This window comes from Phyllobates terribilis, unplaced genomic scaffold (genome assembly GCF_046119375.1).
Source record: "Phyllobates terribilis strain yellow unplaced genomic scaffold, ASM4611937v1 Scaffold_13__5_contigs__length_258822181, whole genome shotgun sequence".
NCBI classification, from domain to species: Eukaryota; Metazoa; Chordata; class Amphibia; order Anura; family Dendrobatidae; genus Phyllobates; species Phyllobates terribilis.
The window spans coordinates 95519472-95540699 of record NW_027362773.1 but is presented as its reverse complement, the minus strand read 5'-3'; the positions used below and the strand labels follow the sequence as shown (position 1 = coordinate 95540699).

The 21228-nt window shown below is 44.4% G+C and overlaps 1 protein-coding gene across 2 annotated transcripts in view; it reads left to right on the top strand.

Annotated features, from left to right (window-relative positions):
* The window catches only part of NELL1 (neural EGFL like 1), a 932419-nt gene that overhangs the window by 795623 nt on the left and 115568 nt on the right, over positions 1-21228 (top strand). Inside the window, exon 16 of one of the 2 annotated variants that reach the window (XM_073658224.1) lies at positions 16956-17096. The exons of the other annotated variant lie outside the window; for it this stretch is intronic. Coding sequence (XP_073514325.1) covers positions 16956-17096 — 141 coding nt within the window. The remainder of the gene's footprint in view (positions 1-16955; positions 17097-21228) is intronic. 2 annotated transcript variants of the gene reach the window in all.

Genomic DNA, 21228 nt, shown 5'->3' with positions numbered 1-21228 from the left:
CACATTTATTAACCAATGGAGGCCTGGATTTGGAGTCACCCCAAAAATTAAAGTGGAAAAACACACTACAGGCTGATCCAACTTTGATCTAATGTCTTTAAAACAAGTCAAAATGAGTCTCAGTATTGTGTGTGGCCTCCACGTGCCTGTATGACCTCCCTACAACGCCTGGGCATGCTCCTGATGAGGTTGCGGATGGTCTCCTGTGGGATCTCCTCCAGGATGGCACATCAATGCGTGCTGTGGCAAGAAGGTTTGCTGTGTCTGTCAGCGTAGTGTCCAGAGGCTGGAGGCAGGAGACGTGGAGGGGGCCATAGGAGGGCAATAACCCAGCAGCAAGACCACAACCTCCGCCTTTGTGCAAGGAGGAACAGGAGGAGCACTGCCAGAGCCCTGCAAAATGACCTCCAGCAGGCCACAAATGTGCATGTCTCTGCACAAATGGTTAGAAACCGACTCCATGAGGGTGGTATTGTCGGGGTCGTAGCGACATTCCACTCGTCCTCCAGTCACTCCAAATTAAGGTTATGAGCATGGGTCAACCATTCAAAGAATGAGTCAGACAACAAGCTGGTTCAAACTCAGAGCATGCTCAGAAGGCTACTGGCAAGCCACGATCTCAGCAATGTTCCGCTTTTATTTCCGCATGCACAAACTTAAATACACTACATAATGGGGAGGGGAAAGGGGTTGTTCGGGGCGGGGTAAGCCATAAATGGATTGTTCGGGGCGGGGTAAGCCATAAATGTCTAGTATCCGGCCACTCCTGATTGGTCCACGTCTCCTTAACTCAGTCTCTGGGCAGACAACCGTCAGTTGATGATTCGGTTTCATTTCTCTGAAACAGGTGCTGGCTGATACCGGCGCCATCTTAGCATAAATTTCGATCTAAGTAACACGTAGCAAGGAAAGCTTATTGTTATAAGACACAAAATGGTGGTTAGTACATAAGCAAAGCGTATAAAAGTAAAAAAGTATAAAAGTAGAGAAAATATATATTCTTTTTTACCCTGACATTCCCCCCTAAACACTAAGCTTTCCCTTGCTTCGGGGCCTTTGAGACTGTCCATGTGTGGGGAGAGGGGAGGTGGATTTCTTCACCCAATTATCTTAGAAGCTGCCCCCTTATGGGACGCCCCCAAACAATTGAGCCCTACCCTAAATAACACATGGAGTTCTCCCAACTGACCCTAAACTAGATCTCTCAATTGGACTCTGTCATGGGGGGTCTGGTCAGGCTTATTCAAAGGAGTGTATTTCTCCATATCTTCCTTACTGGTATCATCATGTAACAGAGATGTGGTTTCTTGATTCAAAAAGGTCCCGGAGGTTGGAACAGCATTGTTTATAGCTTTCCTGTATAAGGGGACTATGCAGCATACCATGTTATTCCTGCGCAATCCACTATGTCACAGTAATCAAATCGATACGTCTGGATTTTTGCGTATCTACCCAAAATGTGGTAGCTGTCCACCCTGGGACAGACAGTAAGCATATGGAAAGGATATAGAAGAAGGTAGTCATCTTTTATAGGCCCGTTTTGTCTCTCTTGCAGTGGGAGGCGTGAATACAGGTGCTCTTGCCCTCAAGCTTCAGAGCTGTAGGAGTAGTCAGGATCACAGTGTAGGGGCCCTCAAATCTGGGTTGGAGACAGTCTTTCCGGACAAACTTCTTTACGTACACCAGGTCGCCTGGGGTGAAATCATGTACCGCATCACCTGTGGATTCTGGGAGAGAAGCAGATACTGTAGAGCGGGTGTTAGTCAATTCTTTAGACAGAGCAATCACAAATTTTACTACTCTATCATGTGTTTCAGACAACTCTTGGGGCCTAATTTCTCCTATTTTAGGTGGGGTCCCAAACAAAATTTCATAGGGAGTTAGCCCATGTTTAGCTTGTGGGGTGTGTCTGATATGATACAATACTATAGGGAGTAGGTCGGGCCAGGGGAGGGGATGATCTTGGGTCATTTTCAAGAGCTGGGTCTTGAGTGTGGAATTCATCCTTTCTACTTTGCCTGAACTGGCAGGATGGTATGGAGTGTGGAGGCCCAAATCTGTTCCCAACATGTTCCAAAGTTCTTTGTAGATATTTGCTGTGAAAGCTGGTCCTTGATCCGATTCTATGACTTGGGGAACTCCAAATCTGCAGGCAATTTCAGTGATCAGTTTCTTGGCTGTGACTTTAGCAGTCATGTTGACAACCGGGTAGGCCTCGGGCCAGGCTGAGAACATATCCACGGCTACCAAAACGTACTCATATTTTCCTGCTTTAGGCATTTGGATATGGTCGACTTGTATTCTCTGCCAAGGGTAGTCTGGTTTAGCCAGGTGTTGGAGAGGGACCCGTGCCGTACACGTTGGGTTGCAAGTAGCGCAGACAGAGCAGGATTTTGAGTATGCAGTCACAGTGGAAGAGATTCCGGGTGCAAAGTACAGTTTCTTGATACATGCCAAGGCTTGATTCTTTCCTCTGTGTGTAGGCCCGTGAGCCCATGCTGCCACGGCTGAGTACATGCGCCTGGGCAAGCAAGGTTTTCCGTCCACTTGATAAAGAGTTGAGTCGACCTTTAAATCTTTGCGACCTGCCAGCACGGCTCCCGCCGCTTTCCATTGCTTGACTTCTTCAGTGGGGGTCTTCCTTTGTTCTTCACACAATTTTTCTTCAGGCATCCTGACCCCCCTGGATTCCACACGTGTCTCCGCTGGACTTGTATGGTCTTCCGCCGGCTGTTCTTTGGCTCTTGCTCTAGTGAGCACCACAGCTACGGTTTGCAGGGTCTCCCCCATCTCTTCTTCCTTTTCCTGCCACTTTGATGACACATTCTCCACTGCCGCAGTCTTGGCTGCTTGGTCAGCTAGGTGGTTGCCCCTGGCTTCCCTGGAATTTAGTCTTCCATGAGCCTTGACCTTGATAACAGCAACCTGAATGGGTAGTTCCAGGGCCTTCATTAGGGCCTTAATCCATGAGGCATGTTTCACTGGTGTACCTGCAGCTGTGATGAATCCTCTAGACTTCCACAAGAGTCCAAAATCATTGCAAATTCCATGTCCATACCTAGAATCGGTATATATGTTTGCCGTTGTTCCAGCTACCAGGTGGCAGGCTTCTGTGAGAGCTACAAGTTCAGCTTCTTGTGCAGACATGTATGGTGGTAGAGCTTCAGCCTTGAGGACTGTTAGGTCTGTTGTGACAGCATATCCCGTGTGGAACTTCCCTTGAGGGTCTGCGAAACGGGATCCATCAGTCCATAGGTGCAAGGCAGGGTGTGCGAGCGGATGTGCCACCATATTCTCTGGAGCAGAAGTCTCTTCCTGCAAAATTTTTATACAATCATGAGGTTCCACCAATGGACCTTCACCCTGTTCGTCTTCCCCCCTAGAAGGTGGAAGCAAAGTGGCAGGGTTGATAGTCAGACATCTGGTAAATGTTATATTGGAGGGCAACAATAGGGAACACTGCAGCCGCAGGTGTCTTTGGTTGGTTAGATGTTTCGGAGAGGTTTGTTGCAGAACAGCCAAGAGATCATGGCCAGCCTGTATAACTAGATCATGTCCAAGGACGATATCAGCTGACTTGTCAAGGAGGATGTGAGCAGCGTGGACCGCCTTAAGGCACGTGGGGGCAGTTTGGGCGACAGGGTCCAGGCGGGCTGAGTAGTAGCCTAAAGGCCGATACTTATGATCATAGCGTTGTGCTAGAACTCCAGAGGCATGACCTTCCGATTCAGAGACAAAGAGGTGAAATGGCTGAGTATAGTCTGGTAAGCCCAAGGCCGGGGCAGAGACAACAGCCTGTTTAAGGCGGTCAAAACATAGTCTGCGTTGGTGAGAGACACGTGGATCTTCAGCATGAAACCAGACGGAGCCTTCGTCCTTAAGACAGTCATACAGGGGTTGCATAAGCTTTGAGGCATCCGGGATCCATTGCCTGCAGTAAGTGATGAGGCCAAGGAAAGTCTGCATAGCGGAGTAGGTGGTTGGGAAGGTGATATCCATGATGGCTTGTTTTCTTTCTTCAGTCAGATGTCTAGCACCTTGTGATATACAATGTCCGAGGAAAATGACCTTGGGCAGACACCATTGGACTTTGATTTTCGAGACTTTACAGTTAGCTGAGTGAAGAAACCAGAGAAGGGATGCTGACATCTCTGACAAATTTTCTTCAGTGCCGCAGAGTAAAAGATCATCCACATATTGTAGAAGAGTGACCTGAGGGTTCTCTTGAACCAATGGCTCCAGAATAGACTTCATAGAATGAATGAATTGGTTAGGAGAGTTCTGGGCTCCTTGTGGAGTCCTGGTCCATGTAAGCTGTGCTCCTTGAAAGGTAAAGGCAAAAAGAAACCACGAATCTTCATGCAAGGGTATACTGAAGAAGGCGTTGGCCAGATCTAACACCGTAAACAAGGTGGCCGTTGGAGGCACCTGAGACAATAGGGTGTTTGGGTTGGGTACCACTGGAGTTTCTAAAATGGTAGCTGCATTGACGGCTCTGAGATCCTGAACCAACCGGTATCTTGGAGGCTCTCCCGGAGCGGTTTTCTTTTTTACAGGAAAGAGGGGTGTATTGCATGGAGATACACATCTGACAAGGACTCCTGACTCCAGGAGGGAAGCGATTTGGGTACCCAAGCTTTGTTCCTGTGCCGCCTTGAGGGGGTATTGTGGCAACCATGGGTACCTGTGTCCAGGCTTGAGGTGTACTTGGACCGGGGGAACCTGCAGGAGGCCAACGTCCTCTGGCCCGCTGGACCACAGAGAGTGAGGGAACTGTGAGGTTGTATGGTCATCATCATGAGAGGGAAGGCTTTGAGAACGCAGCGGTCTTCAGTCCCTTGTTCGGAATGAGGATCTCGCAGAAGAAGCTCCATGCCATGGTTTCCGAAGGTAATAGTTTCCTTCATCCGCTCTAAGAGATCGGCTCCCAAACAAATTAACGGGGCAAGTTTCTGAGACCAAGAATCTTGTGAGTACTCCAGTGAATGGTCCTGCAGACACAGGGACTGTGAGTGGAGAGGAAATATGTTGGCCTTCCACCCCAACACAGGTGAGGGTATCCGGTGATAGGGATACCGAGGGAGGGAGCTGTGTGGAAGAAATGACAGATGTGGCCGCCCCAGTGTCCACCAGGAACTTCAATGGTTGATGGTCCACCTGTAAAGTGACAGTCCCACAGGCGGCCGTGGGGTGCGTAGCCGGGAAAGTGGACACTGGTTGACCGGGCCGTCATTGGCGTGGGTGAGATGGTTCACGGGAAGGTCCATGGTTGTGTGGACCGTCATGAAACGAGCGGTCATGGTACTGTCTGCGGGTTGGACAGTCTCTGAGAATGTGATTAGGGCTACCACATTTCCAACACAGTATGCGTCCTTCAGAATCACGAGATTGTCTCTCGTCTCTAGGTGGCCCCCTGTCATTTCTTCTGTCTTGTTTTCTATATGTGGGAGGAGTATCATCACCTGTGCCTTTAACCATTACCCACTTGATTCCATGTTGGTTGCCAGGGGGTGGGTAGCTTTCTTGAGCTTGATATACCATGGCAGGAGTGGCTTTCTTCTTTGGCTTAGTATCCTTTTCCATTTTTAGCATGGCTTTTTGGAAAGCTTTGACAATGTCCACCGCGTCGTTAAAAGAAGAAGAACGAATCTCGGGGCGTACCCTCAGAACCTCATCTCTGAGAGCGTCTTGTAGGCCATCTACTAGGGCCTGAACCAACAGGGCGGCCTGCCTCTTGACGTGAGGACTGTATCCGAGATCCTCAAAATTCATGCTGAGTCTTGCAGCATATCTTTCCACAGATTCATCAGGGTCTTGTTGAACATCTTGTACAGACCCAGCTTGATCTGATAAGCGATCCTGAGCCCAGGCTTTTAACTGTTTCATGTATTCTAGGCCGGATTCATACGTACTAAGGGATCCTGCTTTTGTGGAATCCATGGCCTTTTGAAAGCTCTCCATTTTCGGCTAAGTGAGCCTGACATTCTGCAGCCAGAGTGGAACCAGCAGCAAGGGCAATTTTACGAGCCAATCCTCCAGCATGGCTCATACGGGTGTTTGCAGGGTTGACTATGGCCCCCACCCGATGTGTAAGGATGTCACCATAGCCTATTGACAGAGTGACGGGGCGTCCTGATGGATCTACTAGGTTCCGGGAGCGGCAGGGGTCCCAGACTTCTGAGGGGCTGGGGGGTGGTGCTCTTTCAGCAGTTGCTTGGAGCAAGGGCCGGAGTATGGGTAATGAATGTGGGGTGGAGGATGCCACAGGAGACGTATGGGGTAAAGGGGGGGGGCGCTGGAGTATCTTGAGCCCATCCCTCATCTGGCTCCGTATCGTCTTGAGTAACAGTATGTTGGCGGAGGGAGAGCAGTCTGGCCTGAAATTCTGGGGAGCTGAGGAGGATATCCCCAGGGTTATGGGCGACCCCCATGGGGAACAGAGGGAGCGCCTCAGCATCGTGGGCTGGAGCAGAGGGTATCGCATTAGTTGCAGATGGGTGCTCTGGGACTGCGGGCTTTTCCACCCGTACTGGTGGCTGGTAATAAGCACCGGACGGATCTAGTAGTGGATATAGGCCGGATTGGGGTTTCCCGGGCCTCCCACAACAAGTAAAAGGTGTAGTAAGATGGCCGTTGGAGGGAGGAGTTGGAGTGGGAGTGGGATTGTTCTTGGAGACAGACTGGGCATCGTGCCATGGGCGGCCCGCCCCACAGACACAGCAGAACTTCGCCCAGGGCGGGTTCTGCTCTTCGCACATACGACACGTCCATCCTTCCGATGATTTAGCGTCGGCGCCATTATAGGGTGGTGGCTGAGGGCTCGGTGTTGTGACAGGCATCAACGGGGTTACGGCCAATTTAAGGTCACATAATAAATCACATTCTGCAGCTTTCATGTATCCGAACAAAGTCTCGGCATTCTCTGTTCCCCCTGCACCATCTACTTCTTTCCAGCCCTCAACCTTTAAATCATTTGCTACTCTAAGATATGCCTGAGTCTGGTGCAGGAGTCCTACATCACTCAACTTCCCCTTATTTTGTATAACGCATTCTTTCCATACTGAAGGCTGAAGTCTGCCCGTACTGGGTAAGCTTATCATTTTATACAGATTCCTAACATTCTTAACAGCCTTCTTGCCTTCCCGTGACTCTAGTAGCTGGATGACTCCCACTGCACCATCCGGCAACTTGCGATGTCTTTCAGATTCGAACATACTCAACATTTTCTTATAGAATGCAATGATCTGTCGCGACTCAGATCACTGGTGCAGTCCACAGGTCGCCACCGGTCAGTGTAGAGCACACCTCAATACACTGGTGAGATAGAGAGACACCTCAATCTATCCCCTTCCCTAACCTTGAATGGCGACTTTACAGTGCGACTCACCACGGCACCCTGACTACAGGTCGCCACCCGACAGTGTAGAGCACACCTCAATACACTGGTGAGATAGAGAGACATCTCAATCTATCCCCTTCCCTAACCTTGACTTTATAGCAGTCTCTGTGGTAGACGAAGAGCACTCCTCAATTCGTCACAGATTCTTTCTCCCTTACACTTCAATTCAGGGATGGCTTGGAATCGACTATCAGTCACGGGAGGCAACTATCTAAGAAAAGTACAGTGACCGGGGGAGGAGGAGGTGGTGTACACACGAGCACGCGCAGGCATGCGACGTCACTCGGTCTCACAGTTGCTGGTTCAGGACGTGGCGCGGGACGCCTGAGGTCTCACCACTCGACCGGTCACCCACCCAGATCCAACCTGACAACCCCACAGGAACCGCTGCGGCTGACACACAGGCAAGTGAGACATATAAAATATATCTCGACTTACCGTGTTCGATGGAGGTTGATCAGGCCTCAGATTCAGCCGCCGCGGTCACCACCAGGGAAGTCAACAATATGGGTCCGGGAGGGCGGCGTACCGCTAGCCACGCCCCACGTTGGGCGCCATTTGTCGGGGTCGTAGCGACATTCCACTCGTCCTCCAGTCACTCCAAATTAAGGTTATGAGCATGGGTCAACCATTCAAAGAATGAGTCAGACAACAAGCTGGTTCAAACTCAGAGCATGCTCAGAAGGCTACTGGCAAGCCACGATCTCAGCAATGTTCCGCTTTTATTTCCGCATGCACAAACTTAAATACACTACATAATGGGGAGGGGAAAGGGGTTGTTCGGGGCGGGGTAAGCCATAAATGGATTGTTCGGGGCGGGGTAAGCCATAAATGTCTAGTATCCGGCCACTCCTGATTGGTCCACGTCTCCGTAACTCAGTCTCTGGGCAGACAACCGTCAGTTGATGATTCGGTTTCATTTCTCTGAAACAGGTGCTGGCTGAAACCGGCGCCATCTTAGCATAAATTTCGATCTAAGTAACACGTAGCAAGGAAAGCTTATTGTTATAAGACACAAAATGGTGGTTAGTACATAAGCAAAGCGTATAAAAGTAAAAAAGTATAAAAGTAGAGAAAATATATATTCTTTTTTACCCTGACAGTATGAGGGCCCGACGTCCACAGATGGGGGTTGTGCTCATAGCCCAACACCGTGCAGGACGCTTGGCATTTGCCACAGAACACCAGGATTGGTAAAGTCGCCACTGGCGCCCTGTGCTCTTCACAGATGAAAGCAGGTTCACACAGAGCACATGTGACAGACGTGACAGAGTCTGGAGACGCCGAGGAGAGCGATCTGCTGCCTGCAACATCCTTCAGCATGACCGCTTTGGCAGTGGGTCAGTAATGGTGTGGAGTGCCATTTCTTTGGAGGACCGCACAGCCCTCCATGTGCTCACCAGAGGTAGCCTGACTGCCATTAGGTACCGAGATGAGATCCTCAGACCCCTTGTGAGACCATATCCTGGTGCGGTTGGCCCTGGGTTCCTCCTAATGCAGGACAATGCCAGACCTCATGTGGCTGGAGTGTGTCAGCAGTTCCTGCAAGATGAAGGCATTGAAGCTATGGACTGGCCGCCCGTTCCCCAGATCTGAATCCGATTGAGCACATGTGGGACATCATGTCTTGCTCCATCCACCAACGTCACGTTGCACCACAGACTGTCCAGGAGTCGGCAGATGCTTTAGTCCAGGTCTGGGAGGAGATCCCACAGGAGACCATCCGCAACCTCATCAGGAGCATGCCCAGGCGTTGTAGGGAGGTCACACAGGCACGTGGAGGCCACACACAATACTGAGCCTCATTTTGACTTGTTTTAAGGACATTACATCAAAGTTCGATCAACCTGTAGTGTGTTTTTCCACTTTAATTTTGGGGGTGGCTCCAAATCCAGGCCTCCATTGGTTAATAAGTTTGATTTCCATTGATGATTTTGTGTGATTTTGTTGTCAGCACATTCAACTTTGTACAGAACAAAGTATTCAATGAGAATATTTCATTCATTCAGATCTAGGATGTGTTATAGGAGTGTTCCCTTTATTTTTTTGAGCAGTGTAATATATATATATATACACATATATATATACAGGGTGGTCCAAAAGTAGGTTGACAAAGTGTAATAAGGTTATGAAGGGGGAGATTTATCAAACATGGTGTAAAGTGAAACTGGCTGGGAAATTTTAATGAATCAAGTTGTTCCCCAGTTACAGCAACAGCCTAATTCAAATGACCTTTATTTCCAACAAGATGGGGCCCCTCCACATTATTCAGGACTAGTCCGCGAGTATCTTGATGAAACATTTCCTAATAAATGGATTGGCCGAAGAGGCCCACTTGATTGGCCGACACGTTCACCAGACTTGACCACATTGGATTTTTTCTTTTGGGAAGTACTCAAGGACAAAGTTTATAGTCGAAAACCAAAAAGTGTCAGTGATTTGAAAAATTACATAAGAGATGCATTTCAAGAAATTAATACCCAAAGAGACTTGTGCAAAAAAGTTTGTCAAAGCGTAAGACACAGACTTCAAAGCTGGGCAAATTGTAATGTAAAACAGTTTGAGCACCTGCGTTGATAAAATTTAAGGGCTTTTGTATTATTGTTCAGAATAAAATTTAATTGTCAATGTTATGCTTGTGTTAGTAAATGTAATTTTATATATAAATCAAAATAAATGTTATTATTTTCTGGCCACCTACTTTTGGACCACCCTGTATATATATATATACAGTACAGACCAAAAGTTTGGACACACCTTCTCATTTAAAGATTTTTCTGTATTTTCATGACTTTGAAAATTGTACATTCACACTGAAGGCATCAAAACTATGAATTAACACATGTAGAATTATATACTTAACAAAAAAGTGTGAAACAACTGAAAATATGTCTTATATTCTAGGTCCTTCAAAGTAGCCACCTTTTGCTTTGATGACTTCTTTGCACACTCTTGGCATTCTCTTGATGAGCTTCAAGTGGTAGTCACCAGAAATGGTTTTCACTTCACAGGTGTGCCCTGTCAGGTTTAATAAGTTGGATTTCTTGCCTTATAAATGGGGTTGGGACCATCAGTTGCGTTGTGCAGAAGTCAGGTGGATACACAGCTGATAGTCCTACTGAATAGACTGTTAGAATTTGTATTATGGCAAGAAAAAAGCAGCTAAGTAAAGAAAAACGAGTGGCCATCATTACTTTAAGAAATGAAGGTCAGTCAGTCCGAAAAATTGGTCAAACTTTGAAAGTGTCCCCAAGTGCAGTTGCAAAAACCATCAAGTGCTACAAAGAAACTGGGTCACATGAGGACCGCCCCAGGAAAGGAAGACCAAGAGTCACCTCTGCTTCTGAGGATAAGTTTATCCGAGTCACCAGCCTCAGAAATCGCAGGTTAACAGCAGCTCAGATTAGAGACCAGGTCAATGCCACACAGAGTTCTAGCAGCCGACACATCTCTTCAACAACTGTTAAGAGGAGACTTTGTGCAGCAGGCCTTCATGGTAAAATAGCTGCTGGGAAACCACTGCTAATGACAGGCAACAAGCAGAAGAGACTTGTTTGGGCTAAAGAACACAAGGAATGGACATTAGACCAGTGGAAATCTGTGCTTTGGTCTGATGAGTCCAAATTTGAGATCTTTTGTTCCAACCACTGTGTCTTCGTGCGACGCAGAAAAGGTGAACGGATGGACTCTACATGTCTGGTTCCCACCGTGAAGCATGGAGGAGGAGGTGTGATGGTGTGGGGGTGCTTTGCTGGTGACACTGTTGGGGATTTATTCAAAATTGAAGGCATACTGAACCAGCATGGCTACCACAGCATCTTGCAGCGGCATGCTATTCCATCCGGTTTGCGTTTAGTTGGACCATCATTTATTTTTCAACAGGACAATGACCCCAAATACACTCCAGGCTGTGTAAGGGCTATTTGACCAAGGAGGAGGGTGATGGGGTGCTACGCCAGATGACCTGGCCTCCACAGTCACGAGACCTGAACCCAATCGAGATGGTTTGGGGTTAGCTGGACCGCACAGTGAAGGCAAAAGGGCCAACAAGTGCTAAGCATCTCTGGGAACTCCTTCAAGATTGTTGGAAGACCATTTCCGGTGACTACCTCTTGAAGCTCGTCAAGAGAATGGCAAGAATGTTCAAAGCAGTCATCAAAGCAAAAGGTGGCTACTTTGAAGAACCTAGAATATAAGACATATTTTCAGTTGTTTCACACTTTTTTGTTAAGTATTTAATTCCACATGTGTTAATTCATAGTTTTGATGCCTTCAGTGTGAATGTACAATTTTCATAGTCATGAAAATACAGAAAAATCTTTAAATGAAAAGGTGTGTCCAAACTTTTGATCTGTACTGTATATAATATATATATATATATATATATATATATATATATATATATATATATTGTCACAGAGTCACTGGTGATATATGTGAGGTGAGATATGTTTCACTGCGGCCACTAGCTTCAGTGAACTAAACCTACAAGTTTTCTCCAGCATGTTATGTGTTGAGGGGTTAAACCACCATTTTAAAAGGGAGTATTTTTTTGTGAATGACTATTGTGAAGGGCGGGAGGTCATTCACCATATCTCCACCTCAAGGGTGTGGCTGGGGAAGTTAAATAGTCAGTCACTGTTTTTTTTTTCTCTGGTGGGTCTGGAGAAGGAAGTCCCCAGACAGTGAGTGGAAGCCAGAGAGCTCCACAGATGGACTTTGTGGTGAAACCTGAATGTGCTTCCCAGAGCGGGCGAAATCCCGCTCGCCTATGGACTGTACTATACTTTATCTTTTTGTTTTTCGTTATCCCGGAGAGGCCGTGTTTATTTTGTGGAATCCTGCTGAGGTTTATGCCATATATCCATAAACATGCAGAAAGTTAACCCAAGAGTGCTTCCTGTGCCCACCTCTATGAGAGCCGAGCAAGTCGCTCTACCACTAACTTATATATATATATATATATATATATATTACACACACACATATTTACAGTACAGACCAAAAGTTTGGACACACCTCATTTAAAGATTTTTCTGTATTTTCATGACTATGAAAATTGTACATTCACACTGAAGGCATCAAAACTATGAATTAACACATGTGGAATTATATACTTAACAAAAAAGTGTGAAACAACTGAAAATATGTCTTATATTCTAGGTTCTTCAAAGTAGCCACCTTTTGCTTTGATGACTTCTTTGAACACTCTTGGCATTCTCTTGATGAGCTTCAAGAGGTAGTCTCCGGAAATGGTCTTCCAACAATCTTGAAGGAGTTCCCAGAGATGCTTAGCATTTGTTGGCCCTTTTGCCTTCACTCTGCGGTCCAGCTCACCCCAAACCATCTTGTTTGGGTTCAGGTCTGGTGACTGTGGAGGCAAGTCATCTGGCGTAGCACCCCATCACTCTCCTTCTTTGTCAAATAGCCCTTACACAGCCTGGAGGTGTGTTTGGGGTCATTGTCCGGATGGAATAGCATGCCACTGCAACATGCTGTGGTAGCCATGCTGGTTCAGTATGCCTTCAATTTTGAATAAATGCCCAACAGTGTCACCAGCAAAGCACCCCAACACCATCACACCTCCTCCTCCCTGCTTCACGGTGGGAACCAGGCATGTAGAGTCCATCCGTTCACCTTTTCTGCGTCGCACAAAGACACGGTGGTTGGAACCAAAGATCTCAAATTTGGACTCATCAGACCAAAGCACAGATTTCCACTGGTCTAATGTCCATTCCTTGTGTTCTTTAGCCCAAACAAGTCTCTTCTGCTTGTTGCCTGTCCTTAGCAGTGGTTTCCTAGCAGCTATTTTACCATGAAGGCCTGCTGCACAAAGTCTCTTCTTAACAGTTGTTGAAGAGATGTGTCTGCTGCTAGAACTCTGTGTGGCATTGACCTGGTCTCTAATCTGAGCTGCTGTTAACCTGCGATTTCTGAGGCTGGTGACTCAGATAAACTTATCCTCAGAAGCAGAGGGGACTCTTGGTCTTCCTTTCCTGGGGCGGTCCTCATGTGAGCCAGTTTCTTTGTAGCGCTTGATGGTTTTTGCAACTGCATTTGGGGACACTTTCAAAGTTTGCCCAATTTTTCGGACTGACTGACCTTCATTTCTTAAAGTAATGATGGCCACTCGTTTTTCTTTTCTTAGAATTTGTATAATGGCAAGAAACAAGCAGCTAACAGTCTATTCAGTAGGAATATCAGCTGTGCATCCACCAGACTTCTGCACAACACAACTGATGGTCTCAACCCCATTTATAAGGCAAGAAATCCCACTTATTAAACCTGACAGGGCACACCTGTGAAGTGAAGACCATTTCCGGTGACTACCTCTTGAAGCTCATCAAGAGAATGCCTAGAGTGAGCAAAGCAGTCATCAAAGCAAAAGGTGGCTACTTTGAAGAACCTAGAATATAAGACATATTTTCAGTTGTTTCACACTTTTTTGTTAAGTATATAATTCCACATGTGTTAATTCATAGTTTTGATGCCTTCAGTGTGAATGTACAATTTTCATAGTCATGAAAATACAGAAAAATCTTTAAATGAGGTGTGTCCAAACTTGGTCTGTACTGTATATAAATTTGTGATATTTTTTATTCTTTTACACACACGTAAACAATTAAAAAAAACACAATCTAAAAGTATATATATTATATTTTTATTGTTGACATATATACGTGTGTGTAAAAAAATATGCAAAATATAAAAATTACTATATATTGTGATTTTTTTTATTTTTTACACATACGTAAACAATAAAAAAATCATATACACTTGTAAAAAATAAAAAAATCACATAATAGTCAAGTATATATATGATTTTTTTATTGTTTACGTGTGTGTAAAAGAAAAATCACAATATATAGTATTTTTTATATTTTACATATTTTTTACACAAATATATGCAAACAATAAAAAAATCATATATATACTTTTAGATTGTTTTTTTTTATTTTTTACATGTATGTCACAAATTTATATATACGTAAACATTTTTAAAAATCATATAATACATCTATATATTATATACAATGCCTACAAGTAGTATTCAACCCCCTGCAGATTTAGCTGGTTTGATAAGATGCAAATAAGTTAGAGCCTTCAAACTGCAAACGAGAGTAGGTTTTATGAACAGAAGCATAAATCTTACAAACCAAAAAGTTATGTTGCTCAGTTGAATTTTATTAAATTTTAAACATAAAAGTGTGGGTCAATTATTATACAACCCCTATGTTTAATATTTTGTGGAATAACCCTTGTTTGCAATTACAGCCAATAATTGTCTTTTATAAGACCTGATCAGGCCGGCACAGGTCTGTGGAGTTATCTTGGCCCACTCCTCCATGCAGATCTTCTCCAAGTTATCTAGGTTCTTTGGGTGTCTCATGTGGACTTTATTCTTGAGCTCCTTCCACAAGTTTTCAATTGGGTTAAGGTCAGGAGACTGACTAGGCCTCTCCAACACCTTGACTTTTTCCCTATTGAACCAGGCCTTGGTTTTCTTGGCTGTGTGCTTTGGGTCGTTGTCTTGTTGGAAGATGAAATTACGACCCATCTTAAGATCCTTGATGGAGGAGCGGAGGTTCTTGGCCAAAATCTCCAGGTAGGCCGTGCTATCCATCTTCCCATGGATGCGGACCAGATGGCCAGGCCCCTTGGCAGAGAAACAGCCCCACAGCATGATGCTGCCACCACCATGCTTGACTGTAGGGATGGTATTCTTGGGGTCGTATGCAGTGCCATCCAGTCTCCAAACGTCACGTGTGTGGTTGGCACCAAAGATCTCGATCTTGGTCTCATCAGACCATAGAACCTTGAACCAGTCTGTCTCAGAGTCCTCCAAGTGATCATGAGCAAACTGTAGACGAGCCTTGACATGACGCTTTGAAAGTAAAGGTACCTTAAGGGCTCGTCTGGAACGGAGACCATTGCGGTGGAGTACGTTACTTATGGTATTGACTGAAACCAATGTCCCCACTGCCATGAGATCTTCCCGGAGCTCCTTCCTTGTTGTCCTTGGGTTAGCCTTGACTCTTCGGACAAGCCTGGCCTCGGCACGGGAGGACACTTTCAAAGGCTGTCCTGGCCGTGGAAGGCTAACAGTAGTTCCATAAGCCTTCCACTTACGGATGATGCTCCCAACAATGGAGACAGGTAGGCCCAACTCCTTGGAAAGGGTTTTGTACCCCTCCACGATCTTGTCTCTGATGGCCTTGGAATGCTCCTTTGTCTTTCCCATGTTGACCATGTCTGAGTGCTGTTCACAAGTTTGGGGAGGGTCTTAAATAGTCAGAAAAGGCTGGCAAAAGAGATCTTTAATCCACACATGTGAAGCTCATTATTCTTGGTGCCTGAACTACTTCTTAATACTTTTGGGGGACCAAACAGAATTCTTGTGGTTTGAGGGGTTGAATAATAAATGACTCTCTGAATTAACTTTTAACGTTTTTAAAAAAAACAAACAAACAAAACAAAAACAAAATTTGCTGCAGTGCATTTCCCACTTCCAGGCTGATCTACAGTACAAATGTCACAATGCCAAGTTAATTCCGCATGTGTCAACCAGCTAAATCTGCAGGGGGTTGAATACTACTTGTAGGCACTGTATGTGTAAAAAAAAATAAAAAAAATCACATAATATACAAGTATATGTAAACAATAAAACAATCATGTATACTTGTAAAAAATAAAAAAAAATCACAAAATATAAAGTATATGATTTTTTATTTACATGTGTAAAAAAAATCAAAAAAATCACATAATATATAGTATTTTTTTATATTTTACACACATTTTGTGTGTAAAAATATGACATAATATAAACATACTTATATTATTTATACACACATATAATATGTCTCTATATCTAGTTATATATCCATTAATACAAAATTTGCATTCATTTTGTCTAGAAATAGAAAAATAATTACTCGCTCTTGTCCATAAGTTTTGACACTACTAAAAGTATCCTTAGTGCCTTCCTCAATGCTGTCTCAGAGAAGCCCGGCACTACTTTCCCATCGTGCGCACACTGAGTATAGTCTGAATGAATGGGTATTTTTGTGGAACTGGTTAATGTGAAAAAAGCAAAAAAAAAAACCCCTCCCCTGAGGATAAGGACCCTGCGTGCGATACGGTTCCCATTGGTGCGTCCTGCTGTGCCATCACAAGGTGACACCGGTAGTCGCCGTATTACTGTGTGCGGCCGCTGGAGTCTTCGCTAACGAGGTTCTCATAGCGGAGTATTCCTTGCGGCACAAGACGAGGCACTTGGAGTAAAAGAAATGAAGTTTCTATTGACCTTCTAGTAGTTAATGGCAATGAATCGCCCTCCAGCTTAGTGATAGTGTTTTACTAGGCAAGAAAAAAAAAATTTAAACATTTTTGAAAAAAAGCTTTGTCTATCTCCATGGCTTAAGTAGCTAATTATAACCGTCACCTGATGTTTCTATGGGATCAAATCCTAAAGTGACGGATGAAAGAAAAATGCTTTATTCTTTGTAGTGTCGAAGGAAATTAATTTCCGGCTGGCTTGTGTTTTTCTCTGAGGCAGATATTGATGAGTGTGCAGAAGGGATCATTCAGTGTCACAACCATTCCCGCTGTGCTAACCTTCCGGGATGGTACCACTGTGAGTGCAGAAGCGGCTTCCATGACAATGGGACCTACTCCATTACTGGGGAGTCCTGTGTTGGTAAGCGAACCTCACTCAAGTCAACTTTTTTTCTTCTTCCTCTCCTGTCTTCTCTCTTCTGCATGGTAACAGCCTATGATAAATCTACAATGTTCAATGTGCTTTTTTTTTAATTTTATTATACATTTTCTTTTTAATTTTCCATTATTACTATTTAGATTAATAAAATAAATCTTGCAATTTTCATAGTCTGGTTCTAGACTCTCACCTCTTGTTGCATGCAGATGACTTTTCAGCAGTCTCATCATAATAGACCCAATTACAATCACTGATGACACCTCTATATACAGCTGATAACACAGGATCCACCATTCACAATAGGTGATGTCACAGCTCACCTCCTCCTCCTCCTGTACAATGACACCTCTATACACAGTAGATAACACAGGATCCACCATTCACAATAGGAGATGTCACAGCTCACCTCCTCCTCCTGTACAATCACTGATAACACTTCTATATACAGTAGATAACACAGGATCCACCATTCACAATAGGTGATATCACAGCTCACCTCCTCCCCCTCCTGTACAATGACTGATAACACCTCTATATACAGCTGATAACACAGGATCCACCATTCACAATAGGTGATGTCACAGCTCACCTCCTCCTGTACAATGACTGATAATACCTCGATATAGAGTAGATAACACAGGATCCACCATTCACAATAGCTGATGTCACAGCTCACCTCCTCCTCCTCCTGTACAATGACCAATAACACCTCTATATAGAGTAGATAACACCGGATCCACCATTCACAATAGCTGATGTCACAGCTCACCTCCTCCTCCTGTACAATGACTGATCATACCTCTATATACAGTACAGAACACAGGACCCACCATTCACAATAGGTGATGTCACAGCTCACCTCCTCCTCCTCCTGTACAATGACTGATAATACCTCTATATACAGTACAGAACACAGGATCCACCATTCACAATAGCTGATGTCACAGCTCACCTCCTCCTCCTCCTGTACAATGACCAATAACACCTCTATATAGAGTAGATAACACAGGATCCACCATTCACAATAGCTGATGTCACAGCTCACCTCCTCCTCCTGTACAATGACTGATAACACCTCTATATACAGTAGATAACACAGGATCCACCATTCACAATAGGTGATGTCACAGCTCACCTCCTCCTCCTCCTGTACAATGACTAATAACACCATGCCATTGGACTCAGGTACGCCCCATATATGTACACCGCTGCTTAGAGACAACTTTTATGTGGAACTAGACCAATCTTGTGTAATCACTGTTGGTCTCCTTCCTGCATCACAGTGAATACATAAAAGCTTCTTTCAGAGCTGCCAATCTATAGATAATCTCAAAAATTCCAAAGCACAACAGACTAAGGACAGAAATGGCTTCAGATAACACTGGATGCTAGTAGTGGCCCCTGCCCTCTGCTGATGGACTCAAAGGAGAAAATCCTTAGCAGCCCAAGAACAGTTTTATGAAATATTGACATATACTAAAATATGCAAAACTCTTCAAAATGCACTAAAATATTCCCTGAAAATACACTCAAAGTGGCCACGTTAGCCTCAATACTGATGTTACTTACCTTGACAGCAGCTGTCTGACGCTGACTCCTAAACTTAAAGGGTATTCCCATCTTCTGCTTTGATTTAAGGGAATTTGTTGGTAGGATCAACCCTCCTAAACAGTGTATATGTGCATGGGGGTCATAGGAAGCTGAATAAAATGATACCTTGATATCTGTGATCCGAAGTCTTAATTCAGAGAAATCCACATTTTTCTTAATATGTAGATAAGCAGTTAAGATCTATGGGCCGGACATAGATCTCCCCGAATATCTGCCTATAGGAGGTATTACCAGTGAGACACATATAACGACTAAAGACTGACAGTCTGCTCTCCTGATCTACATTTTTACACTCCTCCTGGAGGCAGATTCTTGGAACGATCTATGTCCGGCCCAAAGATCTTAACAGCTCATTTACATATTAAGAAAAACGTAGATTTCTCTGGAATAAGACATCGGATCTCAGATATCAAGGTATAATTTTATTCAGCTTCCTATGACCTACATGACCATAGAGACTACTTAGGAGGGTTGATCCTACTGGGAGGTTCCCTTTAGCATATAGTGGATGCCAGTCTCACCGATTGGACCTGCATCTATCTCAGGAACGAGGTCTTATCGTGGGCTGCCTTTAGTGGAGAGGTGTCCTGAATTTCCACCACCTTCCCACTGACAGTGGTGTGCTGCGGGGGACCCATACTGGAGATAGATGCTCATCCCATTCTTGAGATCCACATCTATGAGATGAGAATATCCAATAGAATTGTCCCTAAAAGTTTGCAAACATTAGAGGATAGATGCCGAACACATTCCTATTAACCATGTATATGAGGATATCCCAACAACCAAAAATGGCAAATGTCAGGGGAAAAAAGGATCCCACCAGGGGCGGACCTGTGCAACCTGTGAAGAATGGAGTCCCCAAACCTCCCTGGTTAGTTGGAGAATGAATTAAGCAGAGTCCATTCACTTCCATAGGAGTTACAGAAAAAGATACAAATGTTTCTGCCCCTGTTCTAAACATAGGTGCAACCCCAGAGGCGCAACGTGAATCTGTCAGACATTTATGGTATTTCCCTCACTCCAGTGATTGACTCACATTTATGGATGACTTGATAGGCTCTGATTAGATTAGTTCCTCTTCCTCCAATAACCAGAATAGCGCCATCCATCTACGGAATAATTAATTCTAATACACCCAGGTCTAATTTCATGGAAAAATGTGGATGGTGCCGCATACATTTCTCAGGATTTCTTGCATGCTTTATTGGATTATAGCCGGAAAATTCCTGTATAATTTCTCTGTGAAATAATGCAAAGTCCTTGCTGAATGTTAATGCTGTTCTGTTTTTCTGCCTCTTCTACGATTATTACACTTTGCCTTTTGTATCAGAATGTTGTTTGCACGAAGCCGAGGACAATTGTCGGAAGACGTTCAGATCGCGGTGCCGTGTTGCGACCTGTGACACAAAGTTGCAAATGTTTCCAAATGTGCTGGATTTTGTGTCTATGATTGCAAGTCGCACAAGACACTTCATGCGTTTTTTTTTGTTTTGTTTTTTTACACAAATATTTTCACAAACATTTTTGATGATGCGACTTGTCTGACAATAGCGTTCGTAGCCCCAGTATTATTTTTATTATATGGTGGGGTAATTTATAGCTGGACGGGGACAACTGTATAAAGTAAGGTCACTCTAGGTGAGAATGTTCTTTCAGAAGATCAGTGAAGATCCAGCTTTTCTAACTAAGAAACAGCAATGCTTTCTAAGAATTGTGTTGCCGTTCCTCCATTATTCCTCCTGGAAACAAATTTGAACATTTTCCTTACTTTGACCATGTCTAATTAGTATTCAGAATGCCTGGTTGTTCAGAGGCACGTCCTATGACACGGGGAAGGGTAACGCCTAGTTGTAAAGTTTATTCATACATTCGGCGTTGCAGATCTGTGCACAGCAGGTTGGCAGCTGTACAAGGGAAAACCTGACGAAGCAGGAGCACTAGATCAGCACTTCATCCGCTGTCATTATCAGTATCAGTGGGGCCCCAGAGTTAGTTATGGACTCACTTGATCTACCATCAATTTTTAAAGATGGGACTTTTTCTTTAACAGGAGTCTGTCTTCATAAAATGACTGTTCAAACAAAGCACAGGTGCTCGGTGCACCCTTGGTGTGGCCAAACAATTCAGTGCACCTTTCCATCTACTTGTTTTCCATCCATCTCTTTACCTCTCTTCTTTGATTGACAGCTCTGGCGGCTTTACAGGAGCTAAAGAAAGATAGAGACAGGTGGAAAACAAAGTGCATCAAGCACCTTTGCTTGGTTTGAACAGTCATTTTGTGCTTACAGGTTTCATTTAAATGGAAGCTATCATCAGAAAATTACCAATTGTTTAAATCATTTTTTGTGTTACAGAAATTAGAAAAAAACAACAAAAAACAGGAGCTTTTTAATCAATGTTTGGTGGAAAAAATAGAAATAAATAATCTTGCAATTTTTACACTAACCACTGGGGCTATTTTAGACTTATACTTCCGGTCTTTCAGAAAGAGTTTCCAGCA